The sequence below is a fragment of the Mytilus edulis genome, chromosome 2, assembly GCF_963676685.1.
Source record: "Mytilus edulis chromosome 2, xbMytEdul2.2, whole genome shotgun sequence".
Taxonomy (NCBI): domain Eukaryota; kingdom Metazoa; phylum Mollusca; class Bivalvia; order Mytilida; family Mytilidae; genus Mytilus; species Mytilus edulis.
In genome coordinates, this window is record NC_092345.1 from 33,244,133 (window position 1) to 33,260,993 (window position 16,861).

The 16,861-nt window shown below is 33.0% G+C and overlaps 1 protein-coding gene across 4 annotated transcripts; it reads right to left on the reverse strand.

The window, feature by feature from the left end:
- Positions 1 to 479: 479 nt before the first annotated feature.
- LOC139512007 (heterogeneous nuclear ribonucleoprotein 87F-like) lies at positions 480 to 16,024 on the reverse strand. Of its 4 annotated transcripts, none has more exons than XM_071299309.1 (9): positions 15,888 to 16,024; positions 6,384 to 6,689; positions 5,677 to 5,887; positions 5,215 to 5,322; positions 4,264 to 4,323; positions 2,658 to 2,819; positions 2,287 to 2,397; positions 1,822 to 1,883; positions 480 to 943 (listed from the first exon to the last, which is right to left on the reverse strand). In XM_071299309.1, exons 1-8 carry the CDS (start codon positions 15,942 to 15,944, stop codon positions 1,843 to 1,845), a joined length of 1,056 nt encoding a protein of 351 aa, XP_071155410.1. In that variant the 5' UTR covers positions 15,945 to 16,024; the 3' UTR covers positions 480 to 943; positions 1,822 to 1,842. The 4 variants fall into 4 exon arrangements, with proteins under 4 accessions (XP_071155410.1, XP_071155409.1, XP_071155412.1 ...); XM_071299308.1 differs by having other exon boundaries at positions 2,658 to 2,822; XM_071299311.1 differs by lacking the exon at positions 2,658 to 2,819 and having other exon boundaries at positions 15,888 to 16,019.
- Positions 16,025 to 16,861: the final 837 nt, after the last annotated feature.

A 16,861-nucleotide genomic window follows, 5' to 3' on the forward strand; every position in this document is an offset into this window, starting at 1 on the left:
TGTCACTCAAATTTCCAAAACAAACTGGAATCTAGAAGGGGATAGTAGTATTGAAATATCAGCTTCATATTACAAGGGATATCAAGGAGACTTATCTAGCCTTAAAACTCAACAAAGTCTTTCGAGCCTCAATTATAAGTCGACGTGACCGTAACATAAAGGATCTGCATGAGGTAGGTTTATTAGTGCCAAGCATGCAGCTGAACTTCTGGGGCTTATCTAGTGGATGGTACAGTTGTGTTCATCAACACACTGAAGAATCTTAAACACTAACAGTACACAGAAATAAATGGAAACAACAAAGATAGTCCCAGAGCCTTTAAAAGATCTGAATATCAATATTTCAACAACAAAATCCCTGAAGGACAGCAATATCACTAGCTAACTTGTCTCAATTGGAAGTTATCAGTGCTAATCAGTGCTGGGCATAAAATTACAAAGGAAGTCATTCACTACAATCGAACACTGAATAATATGGATTCTTCTAAAATATTTTTAATTGATGACAGTAAATATTAACAGATGGTTGACATGATTATTAAAAAAGTTGTAACTTTCTGTTACGAGACACACAACATTTATCACAGGATAATACATTAAAACTGACAATCTGATTGTCAGGTATTGGCAATTTTTACACAGGTATATATAGATCCATAATAAGTGTTTAGATATCCCACAGCTACGAATATCAGTCTTAAATATGTTGAAATAAGACCAAATGTTGAATATATAATCCTTGTATTTATGGCATTGAAGATGTTCACTATTATCTCTTAGCATCTACCTAACACTGGGATGCCTATGGACACTTGCTGAACAACATAGTCATCGCCTAATATGATAATATTAATAAGCTGTGTTGAATATCCTAATCCTTGCCTAACAAGGGGATGCCTACAGTGGTTGTGTCCTACTTCTTGCCTAGTCTCTATATACCTGCCTAATGTAATCAAGAGTAAATATTATTAATGAATGCAATAATTATATTGACATGTTTAATTTACAGTGAATTATAAAACACTAAACCATCAATAAGTTATTTGAACGTTTCAAATCAACGTCTTATTTTACACAAGACAATTCCAGTCTTCATGCTTAACTACACACATGATTTAAAACCAATTAATATTTCTAGAATCTATTTATAAATCACTGAGTTGGATCAAAAGATAAATGTTTCAGGTTTTCCCCCTTCAAACCAATCAATATAAGTAACTTTCTGTTTATGATTATGAATTTCCCTTACCTACCTACCTAGCCAAAGTTTTATATGACAGAAACCTGAAACACATAATCTTTTTAAAAGAGTTTATGAATCAAATTCAAATATTAAAATAATCCTATTGTGCTTCATCTTTAATCCCATGCACGATTAAGTATTATGTTTTAAATGACGAATTACTAACTTGAATGTCTAGGATTTTTAAGTTAATGTCAATTAGAACAGTTCTTGTTTCCAGCCAAAATAAAGTCTTACAGCTTGAAACTGATCCAGTCTAGACCACTGAACAAGGGTAAAATAGTTATATATCACAACTAAGACAGTACTCTTCTTTTCTTTGGTTATAAATTCCTTCTTTTCACCAAATCATATATTCTTATCTTTTGCAATCTTATTGTTGCCATGCTCAAATTTCTCATCAGATATGGTAATGTAATGTATTAGAATTTGAAATTAAGTGTTTGTCTGATGTACGGGTCAAATATAGGTACCTAACATGCTTAACACAACTGTGTTTTACAAATAGTATCAATTGTCTCCCCTTCCTCCATTTTAAACAAACCCTGATAATTGTCTTTACCCATCTGAGACATTACCTAAAAATTGTTGAGTATGATTTATCTGTTGTAACCACCTCTCCCTCTTCCTCCTCCTCCACCTGTAAAGAGAAAGTTCGTGAAAAACAAAACAAAAATAATAAAACTGCAGTCTGCGCCAAAAACTTTTTCATCCAAAGTCCGGAAACTAAATATCAAAACTTGACCCTGTATGAAATTTTCACTTATCCGAAACCCAAAATTTACTGGTCTAGGCCATTGACACAGTAGCTTATAGTGCAGAATGATACCAGCATCTGTTTTCTCATCATAAGATCTTAAAGAAATAACACTCTTAAATTATGTAAATTTCAATACAATTTACAATAATTTTTACCCTTAGGTTTTGTTTCGTAAAAGAGCCACATTGAAATTTTATTCATTCATGCATGTATGTGTATGCCAAACTATAGAAATTAACAATTTCACCATAAATAAAAATGCTCCTCAAAACATAATAATTACTCTGATAAGGTGCTCCACCTCCTCGTTTGTTACCATACTGTCCCCTCATTGGTCCTCCACCAGAATTTCCTGTGTAACTTTGTCCAAACGATTGGCTATAGTCACCTGCCCCTGTAATATAACACTCAATGCATTAAACTAATGTATATTTTGTTTACCTGTAGGTAAATTAAAATGGCTGTTAAAACTGTTTGAAAGAAACCACATTGTACAAATTTGAGAAGACTGCCAATTGATATAAGAAGATGTGGTATGAGTGCCAATGAGACAACTCTCCATCCAAGTCTGTTTACTGTGTTATTGTAACGAGTTGACTGGTCATTCCAGCGATGCACAGTTTTGACATTGCTATTCCTGTCTTGTGTGCATACCTTGTCCCCCACCGTAACCACCACCATAACCACCGGCACTGTATCCACCATCACTGTAACCTTGGTTATATGTACTACTTTGGTTGTATCCGCCAGCGTAACCACCACTACCATCGTCATAACCTCCGCCATAACCACCGCCGCCATAACTCTGGTAACCTCCTGCTAATAAAATACATACTTGTGCTGTTATCTTACTTGATGATATATTAACGGTAGGTCGTCCTTTGATATAAGCTGTATATTCTATTAGCTAAAACATGTCATATGGTGAAAATTCTAAATTTCCATATCATAAGATAACTGGTTACCATTTAAGGAACATGATTACATCATATGTGTCAGATGAATATTTTGAAATAAAAATAACAATATTTTCAAATTAAAACAATGATATTTTCAAATTAAAACTGATATTTTCAAATTAAAATAATGATATTTTTAAATAAAAAAACAAGGATATTTTCTAAATAAAACAATGATATTTTCAAATTAAAATAATAATATTGATAATGAATATTTAATTTCACTATTAAACAAGAATGTGTCCTAAGTACACGAATGCCCCATCCGCACTATCATTTTCTATGTTCAGTGGACTGTGAAAATAGGGTAAAATCTCCAATTTGGCAAAAAAATTAGAATAAAAACAAGAATGTGTCCACAGTACACGGATGCCCCACTCGCACTATCATTTTCTATGTTTAGTGGACCGTGAAATTGGAATAAATTCTCTAATTTGGCATTAAAATTAGAATGATCTTATCAAAGGGAACATGTATACTAAGTTTCAAGTTGATTGGACTTCTACTTTATCAAAAACTACCTTGACCAAAAACTTTAACCTGAAATTTGCATTATCATTTTCTATGTTCAGTGAACCGTAAAATTGGGGTCAAAACTATAATTTGGCATTTAAATTAGAAAGATCATATCATAGGGCACATGTATATCTATTTTAATACTGCAGGGTTTGTTACTCGTGCTGTGTGGATGCAGTAGAATGTGTCCCTGTGCTTGTAGTGTATGCCCTTATATATTTCAGTTATTGGTTAAGGCCGTACTTTAACCTATAATGGTTTACTTTTTAAATTGTTCTTTGTATGGAGAGTTGTCTCATTGGCACTCACACCACATCTTCCTATATCTATTTTAAGTTTCAAGTTGATTGGACTTCAACTTCATCAAAAACTACCTCGACCAAAAACTTTAACCTGAAGTGGGACGAACGGACGGACAGACGAACGAACAGACGGACGCACAGACCAGAAAACATTATGCCCATAAATGGGGCATAAAAATAATATTTATTTAATTTAATGTAAATTTTTGAATTAAATGCAAATTTAGTGAGTCTGATAAGAAAGCAACTGATATTGCACATTTTAAACATCAAGCACATCATTTAAACACTTATATAGCTTCAATTTTTCAACCAATATTTCACCTGGAATTGTTTTTCTTTGTATTGAATCATTAACATTTGACCAAATCAACAGAATGTATTATAATCATGATAATACATAAGTCATGTAATTTGCTATATAATGGTTCCTTTTATTTGCCAGAGCACCACCTATATGACAAATATGACAAAAAATATTACCTTGTTGACCTCCATATCCCCCACCTTGACCTCCAAATCCACCACCTTGACCTCCCCGACCTAAAAATAAACATGAAATTAAAGCATTGTAGTTAAAAAAACAGAAAACTATTGGCATAAAATTTGAAAGAAGCACATCGTAATATTTCTAAGCTTCAAGTTGTTTTTACCATCCCTTGCCATTGTAAACTAATACTTGAACTGGATACAATGTCAAATGAAAGCACTAACAGACCCATAGACTAGAAAACAACATGCCCCCTTACTAATGAAGGCAGGTCATAAAAAGGACAACAAATGAAGATAGGGAAAACCTGTTCAGGAGGATGGAAACATGGTGATTTATTTTGTTTTATCTAATACAAATCTCTATTCTATTTCTAAACATCAAATAATGGGGTTGATTTTTTTCTGTTACAAATTCATTCATTTAATATCTGAAGTGAAACATTTAAGATGGTCTTTTTCTTTGAATTAATTGTACAGGTCTGGATATTTTGGAAAGACAAATGTATTTGTTCGAAGAGCTTAATAAATATGAGGGGGAAAGATGATGTATTTAATTTTTTAACTAAGTAGGTTTTTGAAAACTATTGAGACATAGAGTTCCCATCCAAAGAAGGTGGGTTGCCCATAAATAAGTGGATGCAGTTGGTAGCTGTATATTATATATTTTGTTTTCCTTTTTGTTTTATATATAAATCATCCAGGTGTCTGTCTTGTTTGATTTTTTTCAATTCCTAAGAGACATCATTGGTCTTTTTTTTTTTACATAAATAAGGCCGTTAGTTTTCTCGTTTGAACTGTTCCACATTGTCATTTCGGGGGCGTACAGTGACCTATAGTTGTTAATTTCTGTGTCATTTTGGTCTCTTGTGAAGAGTTGTCTCATTGCAAATCATACCACATCTTCTTTTTTTATAATAACTGATCATAAACAATCCTTCTTACCTCCTCTACCTCCACCTCTACCCCCACCTCGACCTCCTCCTTCACCATCCTTTTTCTTTGCCTTTTTAACTTCCACACTTTTCCCAGATAGAGTGAAATATTTCATTACTATAAAAAAAACAATGTTTAAGATGTAAAATAAATCTTGATAAGGTGCTACATATTATATGAATATGTACTGGTAATCAAACCAAGTTTGGTACAAATTATACATATTTTTCAACTTATGGCAAGTTGGTAAGTAATTAAAAACATGTTGTCTGCAAACTGATATATGTTTGATGTAAAGATGGATGGACTCCTAACATTCAGCACATAATAAGTCGAGCTCGACTTTGTTGCAAGTTGTCTAAAAACATGAAAAATTACTTACATGTAGCCTCTATTTCAGTTATCACAATATTATTCACATAAGACATAATTTTATGATCAGAACCATATATACTACATATTTGTACTCACAAACACATTTATCAACAGGATCATAGTCCTCAAATTCTATAAAGGCAAATCCTTTGAGTTTCCCTGTTGCTTTGTCTACTGGTACATTAACTTCCTTAATAGATCCGTATTGTTCAAATACATCACGCAGATCTTGTTCATCAGTGCCATCTTTCATCCCTCCAATAAATAGTTTTTTACAGGTCTGCTGTACGTCTGGGTCCTGGGAGTCCTATCAATACATAATAACATGTCAACATTCGGAACAATTCATTAATACAATCTGAAAATAAGTATAGTATGTATTTATTTACATTGTGTATATTATCACGTACCTGGTTTCTTGGTTCAAGATTACTGAATACTCTAATGTCTTTCACTCTTTTTTTTATAACTTAATGTCTTTAATTTTAGCTGAAGATTGGTTGCCTCATCCATATATCTGGGGAAGCTACATGTACATGTACATTGTATGTGATGTATTTCTCCATTTAATTTTGAACAGTGATGAGTATATTTACAAAATTTTAAATTTTGAGATGAAGTAGGATTGCACATGAAACGACTGTCCACGAGAAGAGAGTTCAAATGATGCAGATTTACAAATATAAGTATTGCTATGTAAACATCTCTGTAGGACCTTCCATATTTTAATATTATATGTACTGTCTCATTTACGTTTATTCCATATTAATCAACTTGTAAATAATATAAAAATGTACACATACCTCTCTACGCATAGCTCTTTTAGTTTCAACTTCTCTTCCATCTAGTTTGTGTGGTCGACAATTCTGTGAATCGTCCACATTTTGAGATTCTTTAAAAGTTACAAAACCAAAGCCTCGTGACCGCTTGCTCTGAGGATCTCTCATGACAACTACATCTACAATTTCTCCCCATTGTCCAAAATGTTCTTTGAGTCCTTCCTCATCGGTTTCGTAACTTAATCCACCAATAAATAATTTCCTAAATTGCTCGGACTCTGGATCTTCAGGTTCACCAAATTTCTTTCCCGACCCCCCTCCTCTTCTACCCTAAATATTCACAAAAAAGTACAAGGTTAGGAAAAGAGTTACATTTCAAAATTTCAGGTGCCTTAGGCGGTTTATTCCTTGAATGCCAACATATTTTGTTCTACCGACAATTTACCTGTAAAATTATGTTGGCCTTCAAGGAATAGGTGCAAGTAGTTATCACAACAAAAGTGCATGCTTATCAAAACAATCATACTAATACTTATTAAACAAATAGGTAAATACAGGTAGCTGAATCTATTTCATGTTTGTTAAGTTGTTAAAAATTATATTTTGCTGCTCCTGCTTAAACAAATATGGATTCTCTTTAAATGAATCTTTCAAAAGTGTTGCATCACAAAGTCAGGACTGTAAGGATTCCAGTTTGCACAAATTCTACAATAGACTCCTTGGACTTTGAAGTTTTTTTCCAATATTTCTATAGTTGTGTGTGCTGTAATATCCTACCATATTACTGTTTAAATTTCTCGAAACTTTGTATATGTGTTAGATTACTTTTTTGGTTTTTTTTCAGTTTGTTCAGGATATTTTTCTTGGTTATACAATTACACCTTTTTTTTTATTGTAAGTGATTCCAAAAAAAAACATTGTTTAGTTGTTTCCCGCTTAAAAGTTATCAAATTAACTCTTTTTTTTAATTTCATTAATTGTACAACTGAAATCTTCATATAGTTTATATTAACTTATAAAATATTTAATATGATATGGAACTAAACATATCTCTTATATCCTTTATTTAATTTGAAATAATTGTATTAAACTAAAATGTCATTAAATTTTTTAATATTTCTTATTTTATTAACATATATTCATTCCAAACATATTTTTTTTATAAAAAGTAATAAAACGTTTTAATTTTCTTTATTTCTTAAAAATTCATAATAATTTTAACCCTTATGAGAAAGTGATAAAATGTTGCATTTCTATAAAGTTCATCAGGGTTAGACACTAACATTAGAGGACATGTAGTCCACAGGACTACCAAGAAATATTTTTGGGTAGTCCTGGTAGTCCATCACTATCACTGGTGAGGGCAGAAACGCGGCCCGAACTTGCTAGAGGGGTTTGGGGGCATGCTCCCCCCTAGAATTTTTTTCAAAATAAGATGCAATTTCCTGCCATCTGAGCACCTCAAAGCACACAAATGTTCATTTGAGTTTTTCAAATATAGTTGGTTTTTTTTAGATAAAAGTTAACATTCAGTGAATCAATTTTATTCCAACTGAACTTTTTCTCAAGGAAATTTTGAAAAATGAGATGCAAAATCCAGCAATGAGAGACAATTTGTAAGACTTTTTTAGGTGGAGTTAACAACCTTTCATTCCAGAATTTTTTTTAGAAAAAAAGAATAAAAATAAGTCAGACAAGACATCACTGTTGAAATCCATTCTATTCAGTGGATAAGTTCTTGAAACAAAGTGGATGTAATACCATTTTCAATGGCATGACATAAGATTTTTATTTAACAGGAAAGCCTCAAAAAAAGATCAGTATTATTGTTGCTTTTTAGCTCACCTGGCCCGAAGGGCCAAGTGAGCTTTTCCCATCACTTTGCGTCCGGCGTCCGTCGTCGTCCGTCGTCGTCGTTAACTTTTACAAAAATCTTCTCCTCTGAAACTACTGGGCCAAATTGAACCAAACTTGGCCACAATCATCATTGGGGTATCTAGTTTAAAAAATGTGTGGCGTGACCCGGTCAACCAACCAAGATGGCCGCCACGGCTAAAAATAGAACATAGGGGTAAAATGCAGTTTTTGGCTTATAACTCAAAAACCAAAGCATTAAGAGCAAATCTGACAAGGAGTAAAAATGTTTATCAGGTCAAGATCTATCTGCCCTGAAATTTTCAGATGAATCGGTCAACCCGTTGTTGGGTTGCTGCCCCTGAATTGGTCATTTTGAGGAAATTTTGCTGTTTTTGGTTATTATCTTGAATATTATTATAGATAGAGATAAACTGTAAACAGCAATAATGTTCGGCAAAGTTAGATTTACAAGTAAGTCAACATGACCGAAATGGTCAGTTGACCCCTTTAGGAGTTATTGCCCTTTATAGTCAATTTTTAACCATTTTTCATAAATCTAAGTAATCTTTTACAAAAATCTTCTCCTCTGAAACTACTGGGCCAAATTGATCCAAACTTGGCCACAATCATCTTTGGGGTATCTAGTTTAAAAAATGTGTGGCGTGACCCGGTCAACCAACCAAGATGGCCGCCACGGCTAAAAATAGAACATAGGGGTAAAATGCAGTTTTTGGCTTATAACTCAAAAACCAAAGCATTTAGAGGAAATCTGATGTGGAGTAAAAATGATTATCAGGTCAAGATCTATCTGCCCTGAATTTTCAGGTGAATCGGTCAACCTGTTGTTGGGTTGCTGCCCCTGAATTGGTAATTTTGAGGAAATTTTGCCGTTTTTGGTTATTATCTTGAATATTATTATAGATAGAGATAAACTGTAAACAGCAATAATGTTCAGCAAAGTTAGATTTACAAATAAGTCAACATGATCGAAATGGTCAGTTGACCCCTTAAGGAGTTATTGCCCTTTATAGTCAATTTTTAACCATTTTTCATAAATCTAAGTAATCTTTTACAAAACTCTTCTCCTCTGAAACTAATGGGCCAAATTAATCCAAAGTTGGCCACAATCATCTTTGGGATATCTAGTTTAAAAAATGTGTGGCGTGACCCGGTCAACCAACCAAGATGGCCGCCACGGCTAAAAATAGAACATAGGGGTAAAATGCAGTTTTTGGCTTATAACTCAAAAACCAAAACATTTAGAGGAAATCTGACATGGAGTAAAAATGTAAATCAGGTCAAGATCTATCTGCCCTGAAATTTTCAGATGAATCGGTCAACCTGTTGTTGGATTGCTGCCCCTGAATTGGTAATTTTGAGGAAATTTTGCCGTTTTTGGTTATTATCTTGAATATTATTATAGATAGAGATAAACTGTAAACAGCAATAATGTTCATCAAAGTAGGATTTACAAATAAGTCAACATAACCGAAATGGTCAGTTGACCCCTTTAGGAGTTATTGCCCTTTATAGTCAATTTTTAACCATTTTTCGTAAATCTTAGTTATCTTTTACAAAAATCTTCTCTTCTGAAACTACTGGGCCAAATTAATTCAAACTTGGCCACAATCATCTTTGAGGTACCTTGTTTGAAAAATGTGTCCGATGACCTGGCCATCCAACCAAGATGGCCACCACGGCTAAAAATAGAACAGGGGTAAAATGTAGTTTTTTGCTTATAACTCTGAAACCAAATCATTTAGAGGAAATCTGACAAGGAGTTAAAGTGTTAATCAAGTCAATATATATCTGCCCTGAAATATTCAAATGAATTGGACAACCGGTTGTTGGGTTGCTGCCCTCCAATTGGTAATTTTTAAAGAAATTTTGCTGTTTTTGGTTATTATCTTGAATACTATTATAGATAGCGATAAACTGTAAACAGCGATAATGTTCATCAAAGTAAGATCTACAAATAAGTCCACATGACCTAATTGGTCAATTGACCCCTTAAGGAGTTATTGCCCTTTATAGTCAATTTTTAACAATTTTCATTAATTTGGTAAATTTATGTAAATTTTTACCAAATATTTTTCTCTGTTACTAATGGGCAAAGTTCATTATAGATATAATTGTAAGAAGCAAGAATGTTCAGTAAAGTAAGAACTTCAAACACATCTCCATCACCAAAATACAATTTTGTCATGAATTCATTTGTGTCCTTTGTTTAATATGCACATAGACCAAGGTGAGCGACACAGGCTCTTTAGAGCCTCTAGTTTTGTTTAAACCTCAACCTGGTGTTGTTGTTTTTAGGGTGGAATGTTTTTTCTATCCAAATTTGGAAGTTTTTTTAAGGCCAATTAAAATTAATTGATAGATTTTCATCCCCGCCCGCCCCTCTGAAATCTTCCCGCCCCGATTTTTTTTATTTTTGAAAAAAATACGATTTCCGTATTTTGTTCATTTCCGTTACCGGTAACCGTCGATAATTTCGTTTCATGTGAAACTTCCTTTTTCTAATTTCGGTTTTCGTATTTCTTAGAGAATTCTTACTGAATGATTAAGTCGATATATTCTGCTGATATATGATGACAACATCATTTACCGAGAATAGAGATTGATTACGAGAAGGGCGTGAAATATTCGGGTTACGAGTAATACGCTGTGTCCAAGAACGCAAATCGCAGTATGTCACAAATGACACAAATGTTTGTGAGAAAAAAACCTTGGATTTCTTTTATTTATACAATGACTTTGTGTCAAGAAATTTGGACTGTGAATGAAACCCAAAAGCGTAAGAATCGTGGAACACGTTTGACTGGAATACAGAAATTGATACAAGCATGAACTTTATAGATTGGTGACCGTATTTTGAGTTCAGAAAATCGACAAACATACGCATTTTTAATTTATTAATTTATAGCAAGCTCTTAGATTTAGATTTATCCATGCCTTTCGTTTTTTGTAGAAAAACAGCAAACATCCTCTGTCCCAATACCCACGATAGAGTCATTAAACAACTTTATGTTCTACATTGTAATTATATTTGCATCTTGCATATTAAGGACCAACCCTATTATTTCAACACTGTTTGAGTTTTCATTTTATTCCGTACTTATCGTGCTCGTGTTGCATACCAATGCCTTTGTTTCATTTTATTAGGACAAAAAAAAACATTGCTTAGAAAGCAAAATACATTTGATATAGATAGTCCAACTTAAGAGAGCATTTCTCCACATTTCTGTTGTTTACTATAAAATAGGTTTCTAAAGTGGCAATTACATGTAGAACAGTGGTTGCCAATCAGATATATATATATTTACGAATTTGAAAAAGCGGCATCAGCATATGGAGTATACGTGTCTCAATTGATACGTTACTCTAGAGCTAGCTAAAAGTACCTTAATTTTGTTGAACAAGGAATACTGCTTTCTCAAAAGTTGCTAAGACAGGGCTATGAATCAATCAAATTAAGGTCATTACTCGAGCAATTTTATGGTCACCATCATGAGCTGATTGGCCATTATGACAAAAGAGTGTCAGAAATCATATCTCAGTGATATTCTTCCTCAATCATAACAACCTTTCATCATTACAGAACTGAACAAAGAAATAACATGATGGGTGCCATATACAGCAGTGTTCTCCCCAGGCCGTTTTAGCGTCGCGGTACCGCGATGCTATATTTTTTCACCGTGATGCTATAATAATTCCCGCGACGCTATAATTATTTTGAAGATGCTATTTTACTTGACCTCAATTTTGAACTTTCATCTATTATCGATTATGATCATAAAAATTATATCACCTTTAATTGTAATCCCTTTAAGTCGGACACTAAAGGCAATTAAGAGATTAAATAGCTAGGTGTTAATTGCCCTCAGGGTGATAACTGTTTTGTTTGGATGCGAATATCCCAAGCTGACACTTAAGACACGACTAATACCATGTGTCTGCAATAACCAATTTCGACATGGAAAAATGCAATCACAAAACAATTCGAAATCTACATTTTGTATTACGAAACTTCAAAGATTGAAACGATTTTTTTTTTAAAGGTTGTTTATTTGTGGAACTCTCCAAAAATTACTTTCTTTCTCTTCCGGTAATACGAGAGCGAGAATTTTGGTTTAGAGCTAAAAATAAGTTTAATACTTCTTTAAAAAGTTATCATAATTGGCTTAAGTTTATGTTTAATCCATTAAATGCATTAAAAGCGTCTTATTCATTCACAATCTCTTGTCAAACAATGTTTATTCTCGGACTCATTTTCGTAAATTTTTCTACGGCCGCCATTGCACATTTTTGTGTAAACTACGGATCGGAACCGGACCAGATATGACAAAAATCCGCATTTTCACGATAATGACAACAGATGGACAGTAGACAGAAAAAATATACCAAGAGAGAAAACTACGCTTTAACAGACTATTTGTTAGATAACTTTGTTAAAAATACATATCATTGTAATGTAAAAAATAAGAAACAACTGGAACTAATTCATTAAGTGCCATGAAACAATGAATATCATGATAAAAAAAAGTTTTTAAATTGATTTTTTTTTGCTACTTTTGCTACTTTATCTTTTACTTGATATACTATAAAAAATAGTTAATTTTGTGTACTAGATATTTAGTTTTGTATATATACAGGTTGATCTATAATGAACCATTCATTCATTTGACTTATTGTTGGGTAACTGAAACCACATATTTATTTTTATTTGGCACAAGAGGAAAAAAATAATTCTGTAACTATAAATGAATAAAGAAAACATAAACTGAAACAACTGGTTTTGTGGTTATAGTTTAATTGTATTCTCTGTTATGAATTGAACAATATAAACTAAAACATATTAAAGAAATAGAGCATCAACGCGACGCGACAAACGAAATTAAAAAAAATAGTTATTTTTATTTACGCAAAATGTGATGCTATCCAAAATTTCTGGGGAGAACACTGTACAGTGCAGGAAATGCTTACCCTTCCGGAGCACCTGATTTCACTCCTGGTTTTTAGTGGAGTTCGTGTTGTTTCCTACTTATAATTTGTAACTGTTGATGTAAATGTCTTTTGGTTTTATGAGTCTTTGGTTACTCCTTGGTTTTGATTGTTATTGTCTTATACACGATACCTTATGGATGTATTTACATGATATAAGCTTATTATTACACTTGCATATATGAATAACACGTGACAAGAAGGTTTCATATGAAATAAAATTTAAAAAATAAAATCCTCCCACCCGCCCCATTTTTTTCAAAAATTTGGATGAAAATCTACTAATTAATTTTAGTTGGCCTAACACATGTTTGTTTTTATTGCTGACCTTTGTTGTCCTTTCTGCAGTTTTCATTCAAATATATTTTGGTTGTCAGACATTTTCAAACAGGAAGGTACTTTTCAGGGAGGGGAAAGGAACGAAAACAATGATGGTACTTTTTACTTTGAAAACGTCATGTGTTACAAACACTAAGAAGATTTTGATCAGAAACCTGGATCTCAAAAGTGCTTTCATAATATTAAAACATGATGGAAATTTACGTACATTACGATCAATGCCATCACTGTTTTTGAAATATATAAAAATTATTAGAACTTTCTATTCCATTTTTTAGCATTAGAATACATGCACATGTCACTTTCCAAGATGAGAGATCAGGCATTATCCAAGGCAAACATGGAATTTTTTCTAAGCATTTTATTACCGATAGCTTTTATTTATAACAACTACATTTGTAGCTGATTTGTTATTCTTTCAAAATCTTAATTGATTTAGATGTTCAAATAGTGTTTTAACAAGTTTAAACTGTCAGAGTATAACTTATTGACAAGGAGAACAGTTCAACAAATCCCACAAATTCAATTTTTTTTTCACAAACATGTTACACAAAATAATAATGATTGTTATTTTCTTTTATTAAAACCTTTCTTCTTTCCTGTTTATTACATGTTTACTTACAATGTATTCAGTGTTGATAAAAAAAATGCTTTGCTGAGCACAGCCCGATACGACTGCAGAGGTCGAAAACTCTGAACAGTTGTGGAAAATATTTGACAAATATTAAAGCTTGATACTGTCTGAATTTTTTGGAAATTTTGAAATAAAAACAGGTTTATGACAGAAAATGAATGGTCAAAGATCTTACAAATTTATTGCCCAATACTGTGCAATTGGAAATTTCTTCTTGAAATAAAACTTTAAAAAACTTGAAATTTGAAAAATTTTGAAAAAAAATATGAATCACTACAATGTAGCTACGAAATATATAAAACAAGAATGTGTCCACAGTACACGGATGCCCCACTCGCACTCTCATTTTCTATGAATACTGGACCGTGAAATTGGAATAAATTCTCTAATTTGGCATTAAAATTTGAATGATCTATCAAAGGGAACATGTATACTAAGTTTCAAGTTGATTGGACTTCAACTTCATCAAAAACTACCTTGACCAAAAATTTTAACCTGAGGTGTAACAGACGGACGAACAGGCGGACGGGTGGACCAGAAAACATAATTCCCCTCTTCTATCGTAGGTGGGGCATAAAAAGTATGATTTGTTTTTGTTCAATCAATAATGCAAGTGAAAAAGTGAAATAATAATTCCCGTTTAAATGCCAAAATGGTTCAATTTTGTCAAATTAAGCTAAATAACATTAATAATGAATTAATTCAATCTCATTAAACCGGTATTTATGTGAACTTCAATTTAACCTCTTATTGTCAGGAAAGATTCCTTTTCAGCATTAATAATTAATATGGGGACGAAGTCCCCAATTACGGTAGAAAATTCAAAAAAAAAAAAAAAAAAATCGGGAAAATTTCCCGAATTTTTCATTGTACTAATGAACTCAAAATCGTTAACTTTTTTTTTCAGATCTAGTTCCTGTTCCGGTTTTCCCGCATTTGCGCAGAAATCTGTCTTGTTTGCATGAGACTTTGATTTTTTTTTTTTATATTTACCAGTCTAGTAAAACATAAGATTGGATCTCAATACAAATTCAATTTTAATAATTGTTTGATATGAAAAAAACGTTACGTTTCCTGATGAAAGCGTTTCTTTTGTTTACATCGAATATGACGTCATAACTTAAAGAACGTCACAGCTAATTCCCTAACAACAGAACCAAATTCGGGAACGTTACGCACGGTATTTCCTTCTCTTTTATCAACATTTTGAATTAAAAATATAATACATACAGACTTCGTCCCCATTCACAGGTTATGCCTGCCTCATATTATATAGCCTAAATCCCGATTTGTATTGTGTAGTATACATGTACTATACAAATCCTTGACGAAACTTTTAATACATGAGCAAACAGATCAAGGCCGAACGAGATACAGGGCCGAAATGGCTAGGTTACCTATCAGTTTCAAACATGGCCGATCAATAAAATTACACACCGACATAATTGACACTAAATATGTTGCTAACAAAGAGAATACATTAAAGACTGCAATCATACATCACTATATTAAACACTTGACAATCTTTAAAACATAGTAATGTGGTCAGAATAATTCATAATTCGATTGTAGGCCCATCAACCCAGTCAAAGTCAAGAAAAAACTTTGTCGGCTTGGTATTATGTCAATAAATGGTACAATTCATTATAATAGGAGTATAGGATTAAATATGATCGATCGAAAAATATGCATACTCCTCCTCTGCCTCTTCCTCCACCACCACCGCCACCTCCGTAACCTCCATAGTCCATTATAAATTTGAAATGCCTTTGTCACACGTGTGGATAAGTTATGTGCCGCTGAAACCAAACGCAAAGAACCACGTGATAAGAATATCTCAACTCGTACCTTAATACCACTCGTACCGTATTTACAATGCAATCAGGAAAATTCGAATCAAAGGCAAAAGGGACCAGGAACAACTGTTCCCAGATGGGACATGGACAAATTAAAAAAAACCCAACTCGAACCATTTCAAAGACAACTCAGGTCAGTTTGAGAGACAACTCAGGTCAGTTTGAGAGACAACTCAGACGAGCTTGAAACACTTGTCAGACTTAGTCCAGGGCTTTCCATTAAAATTAAAGTAGCAGGCTAAATTAAAATTATAGGCGGCCGTAGTATGCGGCCGGCGAAGCCGGTCGCCCACCAAGCTGTAAGCTTGGTGCTTTACGGCCGGGGGGCCGCTCAAGGTCCCCAGAAGCTCTGGGGGTAAATAGAGCAAAATCCTGCATTCTCGCAATCTCCTGGCACCTAATTTCATCTTTCAAATGACCACTTTTTTTGTGTGAAATAAAAAATAAAAAAATAAAAAATCCCAAAGAAATTTCCTTTTCAGTTTTGTGTGTAATAATCAGTTCTTCCGATTATTTCCTTTACCTTAAGTTAAGCTGAGAATTCATTTGCAGAAGTTTTTGATAATTATTATACATATTATTGGTACATGCAAGGATTTCTATAGTTCTAACTATACAAATCCTTGGTACTGCAGTCTGCTTAATTTTTTTCTTTAGTTTGTTATAGCCCAGAGAATGTGATGATAACCATGGTAAAGAACCTTGGAACAAAAGACTATTATTATTTTATACCAGTATCATCTAGAATGGATGACAAAGAGAAAATTAGAAGAAGATTACCTATAGTTGTTGATTTCTCTGTCATTTTGGTC